At 38.9% G+C, this 25,896-nt stretch overlaps 1 protein-coding gene and 1 long non-coding RNA gene across 9 annotated transcripts in view; one reads left to right on the top strand and one right to left on the bottom strand.

The window, feature by feature from the left end:
- The window catches only part of gcgra (glucagon receptor a), a 40,203-nt gene extending 29,407 nt beyond the window's left edge, over positions 1-10,796 (top strand). For 5 of the 8 annotated variants that reach the window (XM_036213229.1, XM_024272618.2, XM_024272619.2 and 2 more), the window contains 11 exons: positions 1,026-1,142; positions 1,267-1,361; positions 1,449-1,543; positions 1,621-1,810; positions 2,377-2,536; positions 2,687-2,747; positions 3,081-3,150; positions 5,683-5,771; positions 5,848-5,992; positions 7,723-7,764; positions 7,854-10,796. In XM_036213229.1, coding sequence (XP_036069122.1) covers positions 1,026-1,142; positions 1,267-1,361; positions 1,449-1,543; positions 1,621-1,810; positions 2,377-2,536; positions 2,687-2,747; positions 3,081-3,150; positions 5,683-5,771; positions 5,848-5,992; positions 7,723-7,764; positions 7,854-8,219 — 1,430 coding nt within the window. In that variant the 3' untranslated portion in view covers positions 8,220-10,796. The remainder of the gene's footprint in view (positions 1-1,025; positions 1,143-1,266; positions 1,362-1,448; positions 1,544-1,620; positions 1,811-2,376; positions 2,537-2,686; positions 2,748-3,080; positions 3,151-5,682; positions 5,772-5,847; positions 5,993-7,722; positions 7,765-7,853) is intronic. The other 3 variants (XM_036213231.1, XM_036213232.1, XM_036213233.1) reach the window with 3 other exon arrangements.
- On the bottom strand, positions 10,784-24,570 carry LOC112146680. Its single transcript, XR_002919299.2, has 2 exons — positions 24,456-24,570; positions 10,784-11,320 (listed from the first exon to the last, which is right to left on the bottom strand). It is a non-coding gene; the product is annotated as an uncharacterized LOC112146680 (long non-coding RNA).
- Positions 24,571-25,896: the final 1,326 nt, after the last annotated feature.

The following is a 25,896-nucleotide window of genomic DNA, read 5'->3' on the forward strand; positions in this document are numbered from 1 at the left end:
GATTTGAATATAGAAATACTCTGAAACAAATATTTTCTTCATACATGGTCTTCATTATGAGAAAAATGCTTCAAAAACACATTAAAGTGGATCTTTAAACTTGCAGCTGTCATATTTATTTATTTTTTAAGTTTATTAAGCTTATGGAAAAAAAAAATCCTAACTGGTGATGTTTTGCTGAGATTGTGCAAACTCTCTGACCTTTTCATGGATTTACCAGCATCGCTCGGGGCGAGACTCAACACCCCTGTATCCAAGACAATGAAGGAGAAGTTCATCGCCCTCTGCAGTGCCGACACTTCAAAACATTATTCACACCCACTGAAAGTGCCTGTGAATTAAATATATATATATATGAAAAATTGTTTTTTTAATGCTCCTATCAAACATTTAGTGGAACAAAATAAAAGTTTGTAAATGGAAATGATAAAAAGTAAATGATTTCTTTGCCAAAACTAGTTAACCACACTCGAAAAACTAATGACAAACAAAGATAAGATTTCTGAATTATATCAAGCATAATGATAAACAATGCATTTTTTGTGAGTAAAGTCCACATTTACAATGATCGTGTGCAGGGACCGTCTTCTGGCTTCAACTTTCCCACAGACACTTTACATGCAGCCTTGGCTTGGAATTTATTTGCAGTGCAACAGTGAGTTTCTGCTCATGCATTAAGTGGAAAGCAGCTCCTGTTTGCTCAATCAGCAAACTGTTTGACTTCATGGTTTTCTCTGCTCTTCAGTTACATTACGGTTATTTTCACGGTATAACGGTCAGGAGCGGTATCAGTCCAACTTCCAAAAAGCCATTTCTTACACTGTGGATAAAATGTTGCACTCTGCTGCAACCCTGCAGTGTCGGTCAGTTAGTGTGGGGGTCGCCTGGAAACGGTGGAGGATAGCGTTGACATTACTTGATACACCCGAGCGTCGTCTCAATCTGTTCTGAAGCTCAGACATAAATAAATGTTTGACATGTCATATTCTCACTTATGCTTATCTTCTTTTTTTTCTTAACTTCAGACCTCGTGTGCAATAGAATGTTTGACAATTACGTCTGTTGGCCAGATGGACTCCCCAACACTACTGTCAGCGTGCCGTGCCCTTGGTATTTGCCGTGGTACCATAAAGGTAATAGAAGTGAGTTTAAAAAACAAATTTTGTGCAGTCTAAGTGGAACAGTGTAACCAGTACTATGAGGTTTCCCACAGGAATCCATGTTGGCTGCACTTTCTATTAAATATATGGTTATGTGTGTGTGCAGTTCAGCATGGCATGGTGTATCAGGAATGTGATGCCAACGGTAAGTGGGTAACCATGGAGAACACCAGTGAGTGCGACCCACTTGAGTCAATCCCGGTAAGATCTGAAAATTACACAAATATTTGGTGCAAAAATCATAAGTAAGATCTCAAAATTAAAGCACATTTGTATTTTTATTTGCAGCTGTACTATGGCCACATTCGAATTATGTACACTGTAGGCTATTCCTTATCCCTGGTGGCGTTAGTGTTAGCTCTTGGTATTCTCATATTTTTCAGGTAAAAGTTACTTTTTTATAGGATTATTTACAGCATAAATCAGTTTTTAGATTATTTAAAAGTTGTTTTTATTTTAGGAAACTGCACTGCATGAGGAACAACATCCACATGAACCTTTTCGCCTCCTTCATTCTGCGAGCTCTGTCCGTACTCATTAAAGATGTGCTGTTTGAAGCCAACCACACAGCGCAGGACCTCAGCAGAGACCAGGCCCAGGGTTTTCCCAGCGCCTCTATGCCTCCCATGGAGCTGCTGGTCAGCAATATGGTCAGTACGGTTCAACTTTATACTTGAATAACCATCACGGACAAACTTTTATTAAATTATAACAAATACCATCTTTTGAACAAAATATTTACAAGTTATTTTTATGTTTTTATTTAATTTATTCATTTACAGAAGCAAATTGGCAGCTTGTGTACAAACCCATAGCTGGTCGTGACCTTCTTTTGAAGTGAATATATGTAAAACATTGCAATATGGGGTATAAGAGCTCCTCTTTTGATCTGAAATGACAGGAAGATTCAGAGTAAATCTGTGTGATGTTCACTGGAGCACAAAACGGTCTATCTTCAGCATGTCTGCGAGGCCTGTGTGGATGTGTGGAACCTATGTGTGATAGATAAAAGAACGAAAAATGTCCATCCATCCATCTTCCGTCTCTGCCTCATCCTTTGGAGCATATCCTCACTACTGTTGGGCACAAAAAAAGTTGATATTGAAGCTAATACCACAAAAAGTATGACTAGAGATAGACAACATAAAAAAATAAATAAAACAAAAAATTAGTGTTTGTGAGATTTATAAAAACATGAATCTCTCCTCGTTCACAGACATCAGTCAGCTGTCGAATCGCCGTGGTGATGATGCAGTACAGCGTTATGGCCAATAGCTACTGGCTGCTAGTGGAAGGCATCTATCTTCACAACCTGCTGGTCATCACTGTGTTTACAGAGAGAAACTACTTTAAAATCTACCTGTGCATCGGCTGGGGTGAGCTGGCTTGATGCATCTGTGAATGTTTTAGCTCCCTATCGCATGGCAAAGGTTGTATTTGTGAGCGTAGCATAAGATTTTAATTTAGATAAACATAAAAAATTCTGTCAACAGATTTATTTTATGTATTTTTTTTCCTTTTCACAGGAACACCCTTAATTTTCCTGGTTCCATGGGTGATCTTGAAATATCTAAATGAAAATGAAGAGTAAGTTTTTCAAATTATAGTAAAATAAAAAAATATTAGTAATCCCATTATGATGTCCTTTAAATGATTGTTTCTTGATGTGAACCTTAACTCAGTTTAAGGCCTTTAGAGGCCCTTAAGTCTTTACAACTGCTGGGACATTATGTTCAGGAGTCTTCAGTGCTGCTTAGCCAAGATGAGGAAATCCTTTTATTTCAGCACGGGTTACAAAACAGTGTAAATTGTGTCCAAATGGGAGGAGTTTTTTTTTTTTTTTTTTTTTGGAAAGTACAGGAAATGGTTCTGCTGTTCCCTTGTGGATATTTCCTTCAATGCTTTTTTTTTTCTTTTCAGGTGCTGGGAACAAAACATAAGTATGAATTACTGGTGGATCATTCGAGCCCCGATACTACTTGCTGTCGTGGTAATTTGTTTTCCATGTTCAGATTTCTTTTTTTTTTCCAATTCACACTGAAAAGATATTTTATTTAGAAACTTCACATAATCAAGCTGCATCCTTGCGCTCAAAGGCAGAATGTTTTCTACCAGGCGAACTCTGTAATATTCAACACAGCTCATTTATTCATGAAGCGTAAAGCGCTCAAGCTGCTTCAGATTCCACGTCGGAGAAGTGCATTTTCCTTTGGAGGATTTCGAGTTAAATAAATATGATAACCATTGCATTGTGACTGCTACAGCATACTGTTCATGTCTGCAAAAGGTCATTTTAGAATATTTATATAACTCCGATATGTCCCCGCCCCCACGTAAAGCCAGACATCCTGGCGTTTTCCATGCATTAATCGTCCTGCTAAGTGGCATGTATCCCGCAGGAATTCCTGTGTTTAAGTTGTTTGCAAATCTTGAGGCCTGGTTCTTATTTTAATGTTGCCTTCCTTATCTGGATCCCACCATGCACAGGGGTGCACAGAGCTGATGGGATGCAAAAATCCAGCAACAAAACAGCAATTACAAACAATTTTATTGATCAAAACGTACATTTAACTAGAGGCAACTTATATACCTGTTGCATACTTTTATCTATTCATTTGAGTGGGGTTGTATTTGAACTCTGGTCAGCCTTTTACTTAATCAACTCTGAAACCTTTTCTGCTCTAAATTTAAATTTTAAACATTGAGTACATAAATAATTTAAAACAAACAGATGTGCACAAGCTGGACAGATGTTAAATCTACAAATTAGGTCTTTTTTTTTCCAATGTGCCCTGAAATTAAAAGAGAAAAGGTTATTGTAAAATTTTCATCAGAGGAAGGCCTGCTGTTTCTTAAAATGCCATCTCTGTTTACTTGATTAAAATGTAATATTCTACTTTGACATCTTCCTTCCCTCACAAAGAATATATATATTTCCTAAATCTGTCTAAACCTGTCTCAAAACATCTAATTTTAAGAGAATTTCAAAAAAAAGTTTAGACTCTTGTGAAAAGAAAAGCCTCTTTATGTTGTGGATTAATAAAGTAATTTAAATAAGACGCTGTCTGCTAAAATGGATTTTCCACTGAGATTTGTTGGCAGACTTTTCTGGATTTTCAGACTATTTGCCAAATGTTTTGTCCTCAGACAGAAAGGTGATGTCTGATCGGATTAAGATAAGACGATTCAATTTCTGACAGATTTTCATCTCTCCGTCATCATCTTTCCTTGTCCTGATCTGGCTGAAAACTTTGGTTCTTTGCGCTTCAGTGCTTTGAAGAGTCGTGCAAGAAACCTAAACCCAAGAGGGAGAATCTGAACCCAAATTCATTCTGTCTTTTTTTTTTTTTTTTTTGTAAAACGAGTCACTAGAAGCCATGCATGATGGAACTCAACTTTCAAACATGATACACTCTGGTTTCATGGCTTTCTGCACATTCTCAGTTCTTTCATTCAGGTTGTTTTTTGTAAAGACTTATGTAACATTTACTTTAAGTGTGAAGCGGTGATAAAAAAACGTGATAAAATAATTCAATTTTATTGTATTAATTCTTAATTTTGCCAAATAATTTGTTTTTGTATTTTTCTATTATCAACAAAATATTGCTAATATTTTGTTGATAATTGCTAAACAAAATTATATGTCAAGATTGAAATTACAGAAAGGCTAAATAAAAAACAAAACATATTGACTTCCAGTATCCAAATTACTAAACATGGTTGCAACTGTGCCTCCGTGCCCCGTCTCCAGGCAGAATCTTGCCCTCATTCTGTGCCGAAAACTGTTCAAGCATTGAGCTGAGATGGAGCCAAACCTCTGCTGAGCCTTGGATTTTTCCATTACTACGTTTCATCCCATTTACTCCAGAAAACAAACATCTGCAAGTCCTGCGCTTTAATGTTTTGTTCAACTCTTATCTTGACTTAATTCTCTTTACTTCCTGGTCATTTAAACATATCAGAAGCAGGAATCATCTGCAGATGCCCCGACTCCAACAGCCTGCACTTCTTCATCTGTCGTGAATCTTTATGAATCTGACTTTTCAAATCTGTTTTTTTTGACTAATTGAATATATATTGTTCTGCTATATTACTAAAGGACACACACTTTAAAAGACATCTGCAATGGGAAAGTATGTTTGCTCAAATTCCAGACATTCACATCCATCAGTGAAATTAAGCAGTCTGGGTTGAAATTAGACAGACATGAAGGAATTGTTAGAAACACTTTCATATAGAAAATAAAAACCTTTTTTTTATTTTAAAGAGTAAATTATGTTTTCATAAATATTCTTAAGTTAGAAGTTATTGTTGAATATTAAAGTAATGATGTTTTCCTGACTTTTCTGGGACAGGAACATGTATTTTCAGTTAATTTCCTCAGTTTAAGTCATAGATGCCTTTATTTTGAAAAGCAGAGCAAACTTTTATACCTTTGTGCTTTAAATGTTTAATCGTATTTTACAACAAAATGACAATTTCTTAAAAACTTCCCAAAATAACCAAATATTTGTATTTTCAGATCAACTTTCTCATCTTTATCCACATCATTAAAATTCTTGTGTCGAAACTTCGAGCGCACCAAATGAGATACACGGACTATAAATTCAGGTGAGTTTAAACTCAAATTGATTTGTATTTTGTTTGTTGTTCCTTAACCTTTATCTTTTTTCCTTGAAATCCAAAGATTGGCTAAGTCAACTCTGACCCTGATTCCACTGCTGGGGATCCATCAGGTGATCTTCATCTTTCTCACAGACGAGTCCACCACAGGAACCATCAGCCTGCGTCTCACCAAGCTCTTCACTGACCTCTTCTTCTCCTCCTTTCAGGTTAGAAAAAGAAAGTAAATACATCATAATAGGTGTTGTTTCTCTGAGCGGAGGAGAATAAAACAGACAGGATGACTGTCATGTCATGACATAACGACAAGGACCTTCATGTTCTGGGGAACCGCATGACAGATGTGCCACAGGGTGATGAAGACGATGATTATAGGCAGATTTAATGTTTTAGTTTCAATCCAAATGATAGATGTTGCTCACTTATGACTCCATTCAGGCTATTTAAAGATTTCCTTTTTGTGTTTATGGATATGAGGATTAATGACTGAAAGTGAAAGAGTCAAGTCTCTTTTAGAGCTGCAAAGGAAGATAACTGATGGTTTATTTAGTTTTGGAATGAAGTAAGACTTAAGTAAAAAAAAAATAATTAATGAGTACACATTTTAGATACTGTTAGTTCATCCATCTGCTCTGTTTCTCCTGCACTTGTGGGTCTCTTGAGTTCATAAACTGCATTGCCCAGTTTGTGTCTCCTCCGGTTGACCTCGCCTCCTGGTACGCCTCTCTTGACACATGCAGAGAAAACGTGTGTCACGGAAATTCTGGAGCAGGGTGTATTTTCCCTGCTTGTGTCACAGCAACACAAAGCAGTGTGAGTCATGTAGACACAAGCAAGACCAGGTCACACAAGGCGATCAGAACAAAAAAAGATGGCGTTGGATGAGGTCAGACTAGGATAACCTGCTGCTTGGATGGGGGAGATCATAAAACTTTTACATCTTGCTTTGGTTTGATTTACATTGTTCCATCACTATATTACGGTTCACCTTTCACAGTCTCGCTGTATCGCTGATTTTTTTCAGACCACATTTACATACTTTTTTATTAAACCGTGCACAGTATCCTGATTGGGTTTGTCACTCAATCTCTTCCGGTTGATGTCTTCTGTACAGAGACGTTGCATGTGCAGCTTGCCAGAGTTACATAAATCTTCTATCGCGATTAGGTCTTTGTTTCCATTCTATAGTACTGGACCTATTTTTCTATGAAGGTTTGAACTTTCAAATGTGTTAAAATGCCTGAGAAAAGTATATAAAGTGTGCAGTGAGGAGTGTCATAGTTTCATTTTTAATTCTACTTTACAGATTTTACCCATCGCAGGTTATTTATAGAACATATCATTTGTGATAAACAAGGTAACACTGTACTGAACATGTTTTAGACCAGACAAATAACGAGGGATTGGCAGCAGCCGTCATGGCACGTCCAGATTCACTTACTGTGAAAACTATTGAGAAAAATTCTACAAAAACATAGATAATCATGTCTCCATGTTTGGGTTTATGTGATTATTAAAAGATTTTCCCTGTACTGACACAGACACTGGGCTGTGTCTGAATGACAGTCGCTTCTGCTGTGTTTCTGTGTCTCTGTGGCTGAATGCTGACTGTCTAGTATTAACTTGAGAGGGAAAAATAAAATTAATTATTTTTCCTGTGAGTTCCTTGCGAGCTCCATCGCGGGAGTGACAGCTGGCGATCTGTCCAGAATGTATCCCGTCTTCGCCCCAAAGTAGCCGGATGAGCTCTGTAACCCCACGGCTATCTGCATTTTCACTAAACTAATCCACACCAGGGTGCACTTGCAAGTAGGCAGAGACTGTCATTTTTAGGTGGACTAGCATTAGTTTCTTCTGTCAGTGATACAAACATTTAACAGGTAAAAATCTAGTTTTAATGTTTTAATAAGAACTCATACAGTATTGACTGTCTCCTCAGGGTCTTCTGGTGGCCATCTTGTACTGCTTCGTCAACAAAGAAGTGAGTCTCTTGGAGCTCACAACATCTATCAAATCCAGATGTCCCTGTCATGAGGACAGTTTTAACTTGTGGCTTGTGCTTTTCAAAAGGTCCAGTCTGAGATCCTGAAGAAATGGAAGCGTTGGAAGTTGGGGAGGAACATTGAGGAGGAATATCGGCACACCTACAGCAATACCCCCAACACAAAGTCAGGCAGCCTGCTGAACCACGTCTCCCGGCTCCCTCAGCTGCCGGACATCACCAAATCCTCTGCTCCAGTTTGCAGCCCTGAAGAAAGGTGCATGCTGGTGCCTGGCTGCCACAACGGTTTGGTAAACTGCAAGGGGGGAGTCAAGTGTGTCTCCCACACACACGAAGGAACTGTCAGCAACTGCACCCTAGTGGAGGATATTAGCCTCACAGAAAAGGCGCAGAGTGACGAAAGCCATCGAGAGAACGTGGAGAGCCTGCTTTAAAAGACAAGAGGGAAGGAGAACTACATGAAAGACTTGGATGGCTTTCCTTTCGTTTGAGCTGTCGTCCAGTTTTGGCTGATGGAACAGTGCTGACTGAATCAGCGGTCGGTGCCGCTGGTAGACAGAGCAGCGGCCGAACCCCATAAAAGGACAACAACATCAGACATCTGCGCCCAGATGCCCGAGTTGCCGTGAGTCTCGTGAACGGATTGACGCTTGCCGTTACAGTATGTAAAGCTGCTTCATGTTGAACAAGCTCTCAACAGCAATTTAAGCCAGATAAGCCATGTAAAGTGTTATTAAAAAAAAAAAAAAAAAAGTAAAAACTTAAACGATAAACAGGAAGAGATACAGGGTTCTGGCTTTAGCCTTTATTTTAAAGCGTGCTGTCTGAAAAGTATTTTATGGTACTGACACTTAAAAATATGACCAAAAGAAGATTGTATGAACAGAAAGGAAGCTTTTTTATGTCTTGTTCTGGTTTCTGTAAATAGTTTTCTTGACTTTAATGAAGCTGTTGGCTGTACCTCATACAGCTACGTGTCATTATTCATGGGAAACAGGCAGCTGCTCACCTCATGGTTTGAATTAAGCCAAAATGATCTCTGCTTTAGCTTCTGCTTTGAGTACAAACCATTTTTTCTAAGCTGTAAATGTATTTTGAGGTTTGTGTTGGGGTAAAAATCCACAGCAGACATCACCAGTGAATCGTGCAGATGTAACTCAACATGAAATTCGGGTCATTTTTCTGTTATAATGGTGATTTATTGAGCTGTACCTTGAAACCATTCGCCCGGTTTGCGTGCCATAGACTGCCATCACATCAACATCTCTTCATGGACTAAATGTAAAAAAAAAATTGAACGCTTGCCTGAACTCAGATGTACAAGACGCAGAAGGAAATCTCTGTAGCCTAGCAGTAGAACAAAACTGAACACAATAAGTGGTACATTTACAGATGGAGGAGCTGCCTGCAACATGTTCATCAATCTTTGAGTTCCCCAACAGATTTTCCAGAACCAACTGAACTTGAGTTTGTGTTTATGGCTATTTGCACAGTGTTAATTTATAACTGGTAAAATTGTGTACATATGTGTGTTTATACAGATGATTATATTTGATTGCAGTAAATATATTTCATACATGCTAGTATGTGTGGGTGAATGCGAATGCACGCAGGGTATGAACGCTTACGGTTGAAGCATTCCACGTTGGTGTTGCAGCAGGATGGATTAGCATTAGGAGTCAGAAAGCGAGGGCGTCACATAAACCAGTGGAACTGACTCTATACAAGACTTTGAGGTCAGAGGTCATCAGAGATCACCTCTGATCCAGCACACGCAGTGTGGCACTGCCGGCCACGCATCATGACTACACCAGGAAATTCTTCAAAGTTGTGGAGCCAGATGCATAAAAGTCTGTTTAGTTTCATAGCTTACGTTGCAGAGAATCTGAAGGCATACATGGTTCTGATTTGTAAATCTAAATAGGCATTGAATTGAATGCACCTGTTTGAGGAGAGACTCCCGCTCCTTTTGTTTGCTTCATCCGCCTGCTTTGAAGTTTTTTCATGGAAACCTCTGCAGAGGCAGAGATAAATATGCAAAAGAACAATAGCAGCACAATATTAAAAAAAAAGTGAAAATGAGACACGTATCTGTGCATCAAAAAGGGAAAACATGCATTTTTCTGGGGTGCCTTGAGGCTTGAATCACAAAAAGGATTTGAACTTTCAAAATAAGAAAAAGGAAGTACACATCAACTCTTTAGACTTAAAAAGATGTTTAAGAAAAATCTTCTTAGCACATGCTTTAAACATTTTTGCATGAATAGGACACATATTTTTCCATTTTTTAAAATACTTGCAGTGTTTCAGTCACTGTATATGAATTTGTGCACAATCTAGAAACATAGTATAGTTGCATTTGTAAGGTCTTCCAGTCCTGCAACAGCTTGTGTGTTCTACACTTGCATGTGTAAGTGCATACTACACTTACACATGCATCTGCAGCGTTAACAAAGGAAATATTCAGTTATTTTTGCTTTAACAGTGTGCACACATCCATCCACTGTAACTTTAGAAATACTTTTTCATGCTAAATGTTCCATGATTTCAGCTGTTTTCCTATTTTTTATGCATCTGGCTCCTAACAAACTACAGAACAAATTTGAAGTAAACAGTGACATTTTTGCCAAGTTGAATCCCAGCTCTGTGCTTTAACCAGTTTCTGCATTAGAGTAGCTTTTTTCCGACAACAGTACTGCAGGTAAACATAAAAAATAGGAGTGCAGGGAGTGGAGGTGAATTTAAAAATGTTTATTTTGAAATCATTTATAAGCTGTGTCATCATAGCCTTGGTTACTCCCCTTTCTGGACCAAAACTGGTTCTATCAGAATGTATTCATTGAGAGGTGCACATTTTCCTTTTGATATTCTCTTCAAGGTGGTTTTTGTACAGCTTTTTGGTGTGAAGAACACGTTGGTGAAAGTTGATCAGGTGTAAAAAGTTCATGATATCTTGTGTCCTCTTTGTGCAAATGGAAAAAAAAAGAATAAATTTCAGTGTATGTCAATGATTTATTTGTTCAAGCTTTTTATTTACACACAACACAATAGTTTAATTATAAAAAAGGATGGATGCTCTGGACAGTGACATTAACTGCTGTTGTAATCGAGCTGGCTTGCTGGCTGAATGCCCAATATTGATTCATGATAGGCCAGAGCTGTTCAATATGCCAAACTACTGCATTCTTCATCTTACTCTGATTTATAAAACTTCTTTGTTCTCAGGAGCTATATTTCTTTACTGGAAAGTGCTGAGATTAGAGTTGAAAATCCGCTTTCCCTCCCAGAACTTAGATGGATCTGACTCCCAGCACCTTCTGCATCAGTTAGCTTTGTAAAGCCAAGGAGAATACAAACTACAGTTCTTGTCATTTCAGATTCATTTTTCATTCCCCATTCTGTTTGCTTTTCCACATTTCTGTTCTGCTGATGAAGTTGGTCAGCATGCAGGCCGTCCTGTTTTCTAGCGTTCCAGTCATCTGTAAAGGTGGAAAAGTCCAAGGCCATAACTGCAGACGAGGTCTGGACATTTTCTCTGAAAATGAGAAAATCGGGTAATTAGAGAGCAGCCGACTGTGCTGCTTCAGACGGCAAAGTAAAGTTATTACCACCACAGGATCAGAGGGTCATCAGCAGAAAGCCAACATTTTAGCCAAATTTTCTGGCAAATAATGGAGTGTGGCAGAAAGAAAAAAAACAACTCAGCAGTGTCAGGTTTCATATGTTTCTCACCATTAAAACAACTTGTTTGGGTTAATTTTTTTTTACCGAAATATAGATTTCACAGCACTGAAAAAAAAGAAATTCCACACTTAATAGTATAATACTCTAATATTTGAAGTAACAGTCACATTTTTTTCATGGTTTGGCAAGAGTTATACTTGACTTATACTCGGGACTGACTTATATGTTAAAAATATAAATATATATATATTGGCTCGTTCTTTATTTCCCATGGATAAGCTGTTGTTCTTTTCTTCTTTTCTTTTTGCGTTGTTAACCACAAGGGGGCACTGTAGGTGTACAGCTTTTGCTGATAGTATCGCAGAAGAAGAATCACCAAAACAAACTGATTGCTCCCTTCAAAAAGATATATAGCCTAAACTTGCTACTTTAGCTTTTTGCTTATACAAAGTTGGATGCCATATTGGATATGGCGGGATGCTTGTTTACGGCTGTGGTAAAATTGTACAAACAGACCTTGAAAAACAACAACTTTCCACAAGTATAAAAAAAATCCTGTCAACTAGTAGGAGAACTTATAGAAAACATTTTAGGAAGATCTGAGTGAGTTTACTCTCAATAGTGAACGTTTAGGCTGATCTTAAAGCCTATTCATAGTGTCTCTGACCTATATGACTCATTGATTCTCCTCCTAAACTTTATGATTATTTTATTCTTGTTTTTATTTTTTCCTTCCTCTAAGTCATCAAACTGGGTTGCAAAGAAAAGTTCAGCTGAAAGTGCTGTCAACTCTTTAAGATGAATAAATCTGTCAATGTCAGTCGTGTCTTGCATGGATTGTGAGATATACTGTTAATGCTTCCATGTAGCGGTAAGGCTAAAAACTTGGCAGTAGCTCCTCCCACATGCCACAGGAGGAGTTTCTTGTTATGATTGATTCAAATAAACTATTTAAAAAAGAAGGAGAATCCTAAAAGTTTATTTTATGTAATCCTTTATTTACAGTTTGAGACTGCAAAACATCTAACAGCTAATATTATCTAGCTGTAATAGAAGAACTAATTATTAACAAAAAAGCTGATTTTTTTTTCACAATCAAGCCATAAATAACTTTTCACATTTTTAAAAGGTTTTGAAAGTTGAATCAAATGTGGAATGCTTGTTTTAACGTAAAGTACAATTCATTCAGCTTATTTAAAAATATTTCTTAAAACTTGTTAAAAATCACCTTATAAAGTTGCTTATGTTTTTCCAGCCTCTCTTATTTCTCACTGGGATACAAAATAAAATCTTTTTTAAACCTCTGTGTCAGTCGAAAACAAATAAATCCAATTGGTTTGATGAACCGCTAATTTATGTGATGTTTAATTGATTTTCTGTCTGGCAGTAAATGACAAAATTCTTAATTAGGTAATAATAACAATAAAGGGTAGAAAAGGTGTCCCACACAGCCTCTTTTCTTCCTCACAATTTACGCAAGAGGTAAATGAATTGAGGGGAAAGGTCAATGGATGCATGCATCCTCCCTGAGGCTTGGGGGACGCGCTCGTGTTTTCTTGTGGGCAAACAGATTATGTCTGATTGAGCCATAAAAGCGGTGAATTATTTTCCAGCCTTGATTCTCTGGCAGGCGTTGGAGGCTCTCATGCAATTGTCTCTTCCCCAGGATCTTCAGCACGTCTCAGCTGGAGGGGAAGGTGCGGGGACTTAATATTCAACAATCTCCCCGGGTCGCCATATGACAGACTTTGGAAGAAATGAATCCATCACAGCTGAACCCAACAACAGTTGTGCTTTTGTGAGTCAAACATTTCTGTCTTCTAGGTGTTTTAATTGGTAAAAGAGTGAGCTACAAAATCATAACAGGATGTAATTTGATTGAAGAACTGCATAGCAAGTGGAAAAGTAGAATTGTAACAAGAACATATTTCAAGCCAAGACTTCATTTTACAGTTTAGTATGAGACAACCCAGAGCAGAAACATGAGAAACTGACAGACAATACAGAGGTAACGTTGAAGAAAGAAAGAAAAAAAAAAAATACGGTTTCTGATTGATTTTTTCTTTTCTTGTTTTTGGTCCTGAGTGTTCCCATCTGAAGGAAAAAGAAGCACAAGTTTGATGGTAGAAGAAGTCCAACAGTTCAGAAACAGTTGTGCAACTTTCTAAAATACCTCGGTAATTTATCAAAACCGCTCTTCAGAGAATAAAAGAGGAAACGAATAAAGAAGGAGGTTTTTAAGAAAAATCTCTGTTGCCTTTTAACCGACTTGTTGACATTCATCACGCTGTTAAGGTGTTTTCCACAAACATAGTTTTAATGCATCCATTGATATAAAAAGGCACAGCCTCAGAAATGGAAAAAGACAGTTATTAAGATGACAAAAAAAGATGCAAGTAGCAATCATAGCCATCAGGACTAATTAGTGACGCTGCTTTCATGGTATTAAATTTGTGATGGATCAACAATTACTGAGTGTGAAGCGTACACACAAGCTCAGACTTAGACGACAAGAAAACATCAAGACAATGGCAACATTGCAGAGGGCCTTGCTTAGATAAGTCTCTACTAAAATATTTTTTCTGTATCTTGTTTTCGAGTGAAGGGTAAAAGTATGAATAAATGAATGTGGTATGCAATGCCTTTGCATTTAAAAAGGTATGAAAGCATCATATGCTTGGGTTCCTATTGCCTTTAAATGAAGGACAGAGGTTTGCACGCTTCCGTCATGCTACGTTCACGGCATGCATGTGGCGTGCATTCAACAACCCGTGTTTATCCCACAGGGTTCACAATGGATAAGCCGGAAGTGTTTACTAACGCCTCCTACAATTGGAAGACGGTTATATACTCCGGCTGGGTACAAACTGTAATTATTTAGTTTTTACTCAATGATCAAAATGGTTCCATAATAAAGGGGACGTCAACCTTTCGTCATCACCAAATCCAAGTCCCTGATTGGTCAAAGTTTGACCTAGTTTAACTTTCAAGGTGCGTTCAATGGACGTGTTTTTAGTATGTAGAGCTTAAAAACTTGTAGAAACTTGCATAGCAAGTCTTGAATGCAGGAGTTTATGACTTTTTATTGGATGTGGTCGCTTGAAGGCAAGTTGCTGAGGGCGGTGTGAACATACCTTTACAGTGAGAAGAGTCCTTTCTGTGTGTAGTTTGCATGTTCTACTCCAGCATGCGTCATTTTTCTCAAGGCACAGTCCAAAAACATGTTTCCTAAGTTAGTTGGTATGCCTAATTTCCCCTAAGGTGTGCGTGTGAATGTACGACTCTGGAACATACCGGCAACCCGTTCAGGGTGTACCTCACCTTTGCCCAAGAGTAGCTATGTTTGCTCCAGCAGTCCCATGACTCTGATGGATAGATAGATGGAAGAAGAACAGAAAGTAACACACTATCCATCCATCCATTTTCTGAACCTGTTTTATCCCTTAAGAGATAACGGGCAGCTGGAGCCTCACTTCGGTTGGGAAAAGGCAGGGTACACCTTGGACAAGTTGGTCTCAGGGACACAATCAGACTCAGATCTAGAGACAATTTTGTGTCACCAATTCACCTATGAAGCATGTTTTTGGACAGTGGATCGAAGCCGGAGTCCTTGGAGAAAACCCACATGCACAAGGAGAACATGCAAATTCCAGCCAGAGACTGGTTAGCTCTCAGTTATACTATGCATTTTAAACAGGTTACAAAACTATTTTTCACACACAGTTATTTTAACTCACTAACATCACATGTACGGTGTTTTGTGACAGATGCAAAGAATAGCCGGTTCAAGCAAATACATTTTCCTAACGTTCTGAATCTGGCACGACTCCAGACAAATTAGCATCGTTCATCTACGGAGAAAGGAAAGGGGAAAGAGATCATATTCTTTGGCACGGTTGCTTGAGCTCATTAGCTGTCTTTGAAATGCTCTCTTATCATGTCGCTAAAACATAGCAGAGTCCCAAGAGTCCTGAGAGTCAGGACAGGTCAGCAACCAAATTTAGACAAAGCTACTATCTCCCCATGTAATATGAAGAAGACTCTCCGGTTACATGCACGGTCAGACTCATCTGAGATCTTCCTCACTGAAGGCCTGATAGTCTGTCAACACCCCTCAGTCTGGTCACGGGCATGCCAAATTCAATCAACTGAATGTGCAATCAGATTGCCGCCATGAAACACGGAACAAGCTGCACGAATGTCATCTCGCACGCAGCAAGGCGGTTCACAAAGGAAGCTCTGAGGCAGAGTGACTGACGTGGCGGTGGGTGAATTCATTGGTTTGGATGGAAGTCTTCAGGCTCAAAGAAGAGCTTTCTGCTGTAGATCTCAACACAGCCAAGAGGATTAAAACATGAAAATGCTGATGCGGGGTAATGTCAGCTCCGCTTGTGTTTTCAAAAGATCGTTTTACACATCTGGTATTCACTTAATGGGAAACTGACATAACTCATTGCAATGCATGTATGTTTATCTGTTCGATTACTTTTTGGAAACCAGCGGAAACTGCAGGAAGTTAAAGGTCTGGATCTAAAATGAAGGCCGGGCAAGGAGGTTGAAACAGCCTGATAATTGGAGCAAATCAAAACTTTCTGCCCTCGTCATGTACAGCCAGGAGACCATGCTCTCGCTACACCTGCAGTTTTAGGTGTTATTGCTCAAAAACGACAGCATGATCTGGAAGATCTTATATATGGGTTAATTTTCGTTGTGCTCACTGATGTCGAAGCGATTTTAAAAGGTAAACAACTCTCTGTCAATATGTTCAGTTGGGTTTTAAGCTGTATTTACACTGAACACAATTCATACATCAAATTAAACATGTGTCCATGTCCATTGAGTTTTTTTGGGCCTCCCACACCTTCACCCTGAAACAAAGCTTCAGGTCAATCAGGTCAGTAAATCAATAAATATTACATTAGTTCATCAAAATATGGAGCCAATATGACCTTTTTTTAAAAAAAAAAGATCTATTTTTTTCATGAAAAAAATGAAAAAAATTAAAGGATTCACACTTTAAACAGGTAAAAATAATACAAATAAAAGCTATAGTAGTGCACATCCAGCTGAGATCAATAATTCAGCGGGATATATTTACGGAGAACTCGGAAATCACACGCATGACAAAAACCTTGGCCTCACAACATTTGACCTGTGGTCAATCAATAACACAGATTAAACAAACAGCCAAGATTTTTCCACAATATTTACTCAGTTTTTATCTTCTAGGATTTTTTTCAGACACTCCTTACAAGAAGATTGAGGAGATCCAATTTCAGCAACACACCTTAGCTGGATCATTCAGTTTATGCCATTTATTACTTATTTGCTTTCTTTCCGCACTTCGGCTTCATGGCTTGACTCTGGAAATTAGAATGAAGCAGACATCTGGGCACTTTAAGGTAATTTATAGAAGTCATACAAGATTTTCTAATGGCCTATAAAACCCCTAACATTAAGAGAAGGGCAATTTTATACAAGCTTAAATTGGTTCCTTGAATTGCTTCCAGTCTGCACCTTTAAAAATACATTCATCTGCTTCTATTATGTCTTAAAAGTCCACAGACAGTTCATGACTGTTACAGTCGCTCAAGTGCATCTAATAATTGATTAAGTGTGAATAACTGCTGTTCTTAGGATTTATTTGCTTTGATGGGCAACAAAAGTGGGTATTAATCTATGATTAAATTAATTAGACGATGACAAAACAGATAATAATGTGAGGATTTGATTCCATTTTATTGCATTTTTCTTGGCATTTGCTGCATGCCTCGCAGCATCTCCAGCTTACGTGTTTTAGTGAAGGCAAACAGAAACTGACAAGCTGCAGAAGCAGCGAGTTTATTGGTATCGGCCTGAGGAGCTCGCTGAAAGATTTTCTTTAGACAAAGAAAGATCTGTGCAGCTGAATGGAAATGCTGGCATTCAACAAACACCCTGAGCACAAGTTTTGACCAGGGAAGAGACAACAGGGAAAATGAGTGCAGACAGGTAGGAAAACACAGACTCGCTAAGGAACAGTTGCTTTAGATATAAAAAAGTCTGTAATTTTGAAGAGTTAAAGCTTTCCGACATCACAGGAGCTCTGTGGACTGAGGTCATCTTGAACTGCGACAAGGTTTCTCCATTTGTCCATCCTGAGCCTTGGAGGAGGTTTGGTCGTGAGGGAGCTGAAAAATATGTTCATGTTTTTTTTCCATGACACCTTGAATGCATGCTGTTGATCGGTTGTGCAATCTTTTTTTCAAACCTTTCTCATAATTAAGAAAATAATCTAGAATGTTACTTTACAAGGAAACTATTTCTACAATCTACTCATTTTATTGTCGAGGCTTCATGGTGTCAGATAAACTTAGCTTTGGCCGAATCCAAATTGCTTTGCTACCAATTGTGGGGGCATTTGGAGCTCCAGCAAAAGTGTTTTTTAAGGGGGAGCCATAGCAACTTACTGTTGGGTATCCCCTCCCCGCTAGGGTGATTCGTGTCTCACTTGTGGCATGGAGGAGAAGCAGATTTCCTTAAATGGGTGTGCTCTAAAGTACATAAGTTACCATTAAATGACTTTTTAAAGTTATAAATTGTTGTTTTTTGTGTATTTTTTGAGCTCTGGTGGATGACCGGCAACTACTCATGATGCTATTTGTATCTTTCATCTTAGAAGGATGAATTATAGTTAAAACTTAAAGTTCTATTTGTTGTCACACACCTTGGTGTGTAAAATCTGTTCTCCACATTTGACCCATCCTCAGGGGAAATGGTGGGCTGCAGACACAGCAGTGCTGGGGAACCATTTATGGTTTAACCCCCCAATATTCGACCTTTGTGTTAAAATAGTTCCCCTAAAATCACAAAAATGAACAAATTGTAACACTTTAGGTTGCAGGATGGTGTGATGGTCAGCCCCGTCCTCTTGCTTCAAGAAGATTCAAATCCCGACTGAGTCCTTTCTGAGTGGAGCTTGGATGTTCTCCCTGTGTGCGTGGGTTTTCTTCAGGCTTCCTCCCACAGCCCAAAGACATGCCTAATAGGCTCTAATTTGTCCCTCAGGAGTGACCCTTGTGGCCCTGCGATCGGTGAAGGCTGCCTTTGCCCAGATTTTACTGGGATAGGCTGTAGCAACCTCTGTGACACTGCACCGGACCAAACAAGATCAGAAGATGAATGGATGGTATAATTACATAAAGGTATATCCGCCTGACTCACTATAGATGAGCGGAAAAAGTCACTTATCCGGCTAAAATTTGAACTTTATTCATCTTTTCATTCCAGAGAACGATCGCACTTCCTTTTGTGAACAAACGCGACCTTGACTTTCATTGAATCTCTCCGAGGCGAGTCCTGCGGCACTTATTATAACATGATTTAGTATGAATCACAGAGCTTCTCTGGACAGAGTTTAGCAATTATGGCATGTGGCAAACCTCCCGAAGAGATTTGAAAGCCAAACCGATGCTGCTGTTTTTCATGTTTTCACTAGAGAATGACAGCAGCTGTAATCAGCTGGGCAACTGCTCATTTCTTGGAAAGGCTCAAGCTGCCTCACCTAAGGCCATGCCGCTTCTGCAGTTCTACTTCTGAAGCGGCTATTTACGCTGCTGCTTTCAAGCATCTCATGTGATCTCCTCTGACTTGTATGATTCCTATCTTCCCTAGGGTCACACCAGGGAGCTGTAATCATTATGACACTGAAACAGCAATAAACGCACCCTCTTACTTTATTTTCTCCACCTAGATGTGAATTATTTCCCTCATGTTTGTCCCTGGTTTGTGTACATGGAGGATTGAATTGCTGAAGTGGATGGAAATTTATTTCTGAAGAGTCTTTACAAAATTGAAAAATAAAAACAAAGTAATGAGAATTACTTTAAGCAAAATCTCCAATTTGTTTGGTTATGACTTTTTACCGACACACTGAGGAATAAAATGTTGAGACCTGGCTCACCTGCAGAATATCCTTAACTGACAACAACCTTTCGTGATTGTTCCTAACTTGGCACTTGCGTCTTGAGGGATCGCTGCCGTTCATCCATGATAAATTGTTACAGCCTAACCACATCGCATGGTCTGTGAGCACGAACGTTAACCTTGAGCTTACAAATCCTCATTCCCGTTGAGGAATGGGTCTTGGGAAGGCCACTCCATGAACTTCCCTTTAGTGTCCCTCAAAGTTTTTGAACTAAGCTACAATTTTACCTCTATAAGTATCACAGTTAGTTTACTTATTTTTCTTTTTTTTTTTTCAAGACACAGCAAGATATTCAAAAGCAGCATCGGTTATTGACAGCTGTTGACGCCTAATTTAATCAGGAAAACAATTTTGCTATCACAAGATTCTCTGAGTGGGTGGATTGATTTGAGTATCGATAGTATTGATACTCAGAGAAGTATCGATACTACCGTGATGAAATGGATATTTTGTTGTAGTTTCTCTTTAATATGTACAGTAAAGTACCTGCATTTACTTGTGGAGTTCATGCAAGCGTGGTGTACCTTTCTGCAGTGTTGCCAGATTGGGTGGAAAAAAAATGCCTTATTTGAGCAAAATCCCACCGGATTTGAGCGGAAATATTATACCATTACAAATGTGCATGTTCAGTTCAGATAGTTGTAATTAGTTAACAAACATTTTTATGTACTGAAAGTCTCTGTCCTATGTTTTACTAACTGGACACTTAATAAACGCAAAATTGCGTATTTCCAAATGTATTCTACAATCACAACATTTCAAGGAAAAAGTATCGGTATCTATATTGGCAATACTAGTCCTGTAATAACTTGTTTCGGATCAATACCCAAATTTCAAATTTTATTTTTTTTAGAATGGATTTAAAAAAAAGGTACAAAGTTCAGAGAAATCTTTTAAATGTTCATGCAGAAAAACAAACTATATCAGTCAGGGCCGGACTTCAGGACATCAGGCAAGCCTAGATAATAGCCTGGAGCTCTGAACACTTTGGGAACCCTGAGATGAACACTTAAATATTTCTAAAATAATTTTCCTGCCCATTCTTAATTTAAATGTCTAATTTAAAAAAAGTTAAAAGAAAAAAAATCACTGAAATGGTATAAAACTGCTCATGGAAAAGCGTTTTGTCCTCCCCGTCCCTGTGTGGTATCGGGCTATTCTGTAATCATCAACAGCAAGTTAACGAGCAGAAAAACTCTTTTTAAATGAGAGCGTTACGATAAGGTGTAGTTAAAGACAAAACGAGAAAAAAAAGCAGAAGTCAAAAAGAAGACAAAGAAAGTCCAAAACTAGAAAAAGGACAGAAAAGGAGAAGAAAAGCAAAGGGAGGGACAGAAAAGGATAATTTTGAGAATATACTTTAATTAATGCCACTGTACTGTTTTAGTCCACAATTTAAACATTGTTGTTTCTTTTGCCTTCTTTAGTAAAACCCGAGAAATGTAACAAAATTTGTTTTGTTTCTACTAGTAAAATGAATGGATAGCAAATCAGCACATAAAAAAAATAATGTGTTTTTTTTTCCTGGTAAAAATTATGTTTTTAAATTAAACTTATTTAAGTGATTTCAGTTGTTAGATGAAAACATTGGGTCCCCATGTCAGTGATTGCAGGGGCCCCGAAACTGCAACGCTCAGCTCTGATATCAGTATACGTGTCTACATATACAGAGTTATTGTTTTATAACTTTGGCCAGGCTTGCTCTGTTGTGTCTTCTTTTGTGTGCGTTTGAAGAAATCGGTCATATTTGAAAACTGGCTGCAGTCAATGTTCCAGAAAGGAAAAGAAATGATCTGCAAAGGACGAAGGAGTAAAAGAAAGCTTAATAATCCTACGAGAGACCAATCAAAAAAAAGAAAAAAATTCTTCTCTGGAACTTTTTTTTCTCTTTGGCCAGAGATAAAAAAGACTTTTGCTGGCATAAAAGCATGACAATTAAATATTCCTCTTTACCTGACTTAAATTTAAAATAAAAATGCCAATTTAAACAATGTCATTATTAAAAAACAAGACCTGTTTACAATTACTTTTGATAACTTCCACATTAAAACATGTTTGCATGTGTAGTGGTGGAAAACAGAATTGTAAAATGAATAATGAACCTGGAATAAAGACTAATGGAACAGAACTGTATTAGGAATGCAGATATAAGTCATGTAATGCAAACATTGATACAGCTAAATTGCACCTATAAATCCTCCCCGACTCCTCAGAGTATCTGCAAACACCTGGTACTACTTTAAAACAGATGCTCAGAGGACTAATAGAGGCACCGTGAAACAACAAAGCTGCAAGAAAAAAAATCCCTTATTGGAAGGAGCTATTGCAGTAAGTTTTAAAGGGGTGTTTTCTAATTAAATCTCCTTCATCAGCTTCTGGAGGGTGTAAGCAAAAATCTACCTCCTTGAAAACCTTCTGAGTCTTTTGAAATGAATGGAGAATATTTAACATTTAAAACGTTTGGATTATCGGACACTGCTGGAGCAAATGTAGACGAAAAGCATATAAAGTGAGTACAGGTTAATGGGGTCACCTCACTAAAAGCTCTGAAGTGGACCCGAAAGGACATGTTAGTATGAGATAAAAACCACAATCTGATCAGCAACACTTAAGTTCAAGCGGATTTCGCTGACTTCAGAGATCAATAATCCTCGTGACCAAAAGCAGACAGCTTGACATTTGTACGACCTTCCTAATGGAACTCACTGACCAGACAACGACCTCCTTACCCCATACTTCGCCTGAGGAACCAAATATAACGTCCTGCTCCAGGTTTCATGACTAAATCGATGGCAAAAGCAGGAGGTTAGCATGTCGTTTCCGTCCGATCTTGTTGCACCCGGTGACACTTTCAAAAGCAGCGTCACACCTACCCGCTGCATCCCTCAGATGAAGCATCAGCTCCAATAAACAGAAGTTCTACACCGACACTGTGTCCAAAATGGCATTTTTTTCTACTTTGAACAAACGTCTGCTCATCAATCCTCAGCATATGGACTGTCTGCCAGTGGCTCTGCATTGGCAGAAGAGTGTTGCAGGCAGAGAAAGCCGTTACGCTCCACAGAGAGGTCATCTGCTTCATTTCAGGCCACACATGATTTATGCGCAGCTCTTCCAAATATCAACCACAGATGAGGTACTTCAGAAACAGCATGGGAAAGAACACAAGAGTTTTGAGGGAAAATCATTTACAGGGAAGTTATTTGTTCTTAGAAAGAAAAGTAAGTCAATTTTGCGCCTCTAAAAATGGTAGCGCAAATCCGATTTGTTTCTTAGAAATGTACGTTCCTTCTCTGCGTTTTCGTACGCGCAGCTTCAAATGGTTTATCCAGTATGGAGGCTGTGAGATCCTCTTCTGTGAAAATGGAAAAACAAATCATCTCAGGACTATTCATTCCATTCTTAGTGTAATCCACTGAGTATTAAAGGCCTTGTAACAAAACAGGCAGCAAATCCAAGTCTCCTGACCACAGACTGCTCTCTGTGTCCCCTCCGTGGCCACAGTCTGGCGACTGCCTGGAAGCATCAGTAATCGATGGAATGATACCAAGATGCTTGACTGGGACACGTATTGTTTTTAATTTTCACCTGATTTCCTGTAGGGTGAGTTGAAAATTGAGGCCGTATTCACAACTGCCCGTACGGGTACATATTGCAGGTGAAAAATGGGCAAACTTGGAGTGCAAGTGGCCCAGTGGAAATGACAAGGTCATAAACGTGCTGTGAATCCATAGAACAAAAATGTTCTTGCAAGTTTTTTTCTATGGGCACGGTGTGTACGACAGGTTGTAGTGTGGGTAAGAAAAGGGGATGTAAGTGAGATGCAGGCATTGCATTCACATTTTTCAACCCTCTGAACCCTGCACACTGTGAAGTGATAGGCATCCTTCCATACCCCATTGGAGTCCCTTGGTAATACACAAGTGTCCTATGGGCACTTATGCATCTCCTGGACACCCACATACATGCAGCATTCACACACATCAGTAAACCCAGACTCACACTGCATCCAGTCCAGCTACTCTTTATGTAACTTGAAAAGTGCGAGAGGCACTCGCACAACATCCAGTCCTGTCTGGCCTTTCTGGTCTGAATCTGTTTCGTTGGCTTCAAATTTTTTTTGTGGCCTAAAATGCAAATCATGCATGTGAGTGTAAAGTGCATCTGGTACATTTTTTCAAAACAAGGCCAGTTTTCCGCTGTACTCGCAATCAATAGGTTATAAATCTCATTGCTCCCTATGTTATCACTACAGTATAAACATTATATTTTTGCATGGGGTCACAAAGTTTGTGGTAGAGAGTCAAATCAGTCATTTAATCCAAAATCACGGTGGGATGAGGGTTTGTTTACTAGTACTTGTAATAGTTATTGCAAGAATCTACTTAAGTTTGGAGTTTTGGAAGGTCAGCAGTAGAGTCTATGACTGCAGCAGGACTGCAGCCATCCGTGGCCAATGTGAGTCATCTGCCGTAGCTGAACCGCTCCTGTGGCTGCACTGGAGCTGAACTGGATGTAGTGTGAGCCTGGGCTAAGAAGCCAGCATGCATATTACCTGCGATAGAGTGTGGCATTAGGACACTGTCCGACAGCATCACTCTTCCACCATAATTATGGGTAACTTATCATTGTAAATACTGTACTTCATGATCCACTTGCCACACCTACGACAATCGTACGTTCTGTTTTCGTGATGTAATTTAAGGTGGCCATCCTTCCTGTCAGGTGTCAGGACCGCCCTCGCACACCTGCCTAAGGACGTTGACGTTGGTTTATCTGTTCCACTCCGGCCTGTAGAGTACACCGATCTAAAGCTACTGCCAAGTTTAATGCTAAACCCTAAAGACTTGTTACCTCTCCTTACTGCCCATCTCTAATACCTTCTGTTCTTTCATCAAGGATACTAGGATTACAAGGATTCACCCTCTTGACGCCATCAACCTGCAGCCTTCCAGAAATCATCCAGGACCTCCGCACTTCCCTTGCTTCTTCACAATAAATCACCTACCCTTTAACTCACCGTTTACCTGCCTTTTTGCCAGCTTACGTAGACATAGCACGTACAGCTTCAAGAGAACCACAAGACACATCTGCACTCCTCTTACGACCCTCTGCACCCCGATGGGTCAACCCCTAAGAACCAAGGACAAGTACCTGTGTCATTAGGAGTGTTGAAAATCTGTGTCCATTTTAACAGAACAACTGAGTGAACAGCTCAGTTCTCTACCTTGAGAAAGATGGACCACAGCGAGGTTACATTTTTTGAGTTTCTTTCTTGGATGTAGAATTTGCAACTGGTGTGGTCTGTTTAAAAAAATACAAGTATTTGCACGTCTTGGTGCCCTTGAATATCAGTTACATTTTATGCAGTTTGCTAATGCAATCACATGTTTGTAAAAAGGGTAGGAGTCCAAAACAAAGCTGAAAACTGCCTTCTTTTTTCATAATAACCCCTTTGACGGGAGAAGTGCTGATGAAAGACGTGAACACACTTCTAAGTGAAGAAGTCAGCGAAATATGTAAAACCGAAACAGCTGCGATGCTCCACTAACACGACTTCTTCAAGCTCTGAATTTTTTGTTCTTGGCCTGCATCCATACTAAAATGATATTTAATTCATGTGAGGTTGAAAAGCAGAACATCCTTAAGTGCATCAGAACCTCTCTCAAAGAAAACATTTCAGCGGAACAGAAGTTGTGCTGTCTGTTGGTGTTTTTTATCGGTTGTTGCCCAGCAAGGAAAAGTACATAAATTTCCTGCTTACATAAGGATGTTTTTGACCGCCCCATCCATCCTGAACATGCATTCATTTATTTACTTGGCAAGAGCTCTTACATTGGCATCCAGTTGTTGTAACGGCTATAGTGGGGGTCGATTCTTCCGTCATCAACAAGTAATGTTCAAGAAACTTGGCAAGGCTGCATCTCCGGCGATAATTTACCACATTTCTTCACAGAACAACATCAGACTATCTGCAAACCCAGTGATTTCTGGAACATGAAGCGCTGCATCAGTCAAGAACACAAACCCTAGTTTCAGTGATGTATTACTTTGCAAACCACTGAGCAAACAACAAAGAAAAAAAATCTCACACGTTGGAATGCTACCAATCCCATTAACTTTTGTGAAACAAGTCAATGTCGATCAGAGCTCTGCTCATCTGTATCCTTGGAATGAAAGGCCCGTCTAGTGGTGCATTGCCGTTGATGCCGATGTGATGTGGGCTTGAGATACATGTCTGGGTGGGCATTCATCGTGGTTCACCACACTCATTCTGCCAAAGTAGATATGTTTTTGCAATTCTTTGCATCTCCAAGATTTTGAATTGGTTACCCAGTGTCTTCCAAACACATCAATTTCCATTTTATGTTGGTCTATGTTTAGACCTGTTAATAGCAGGGTAGTTATCTAAAAGAAATAATGGCTTGCAGGAATCTTTAGTTCTGCAAATAGCCTATAAT

This window comes from Oryzias melastigma, linkage group LG8 (genome assembly GCF_002922805.2).
Source record: "Oryzias melastigma strain HK-1 linkage group LG8, ASM292280v2, whole genome shotgun sequence".
NCBI lineage: Eukaryota > Metazoa > Chordata > Actinopteri > Beloniformes > Adrianichthyidae > Oryzias > Oryzias melastigma.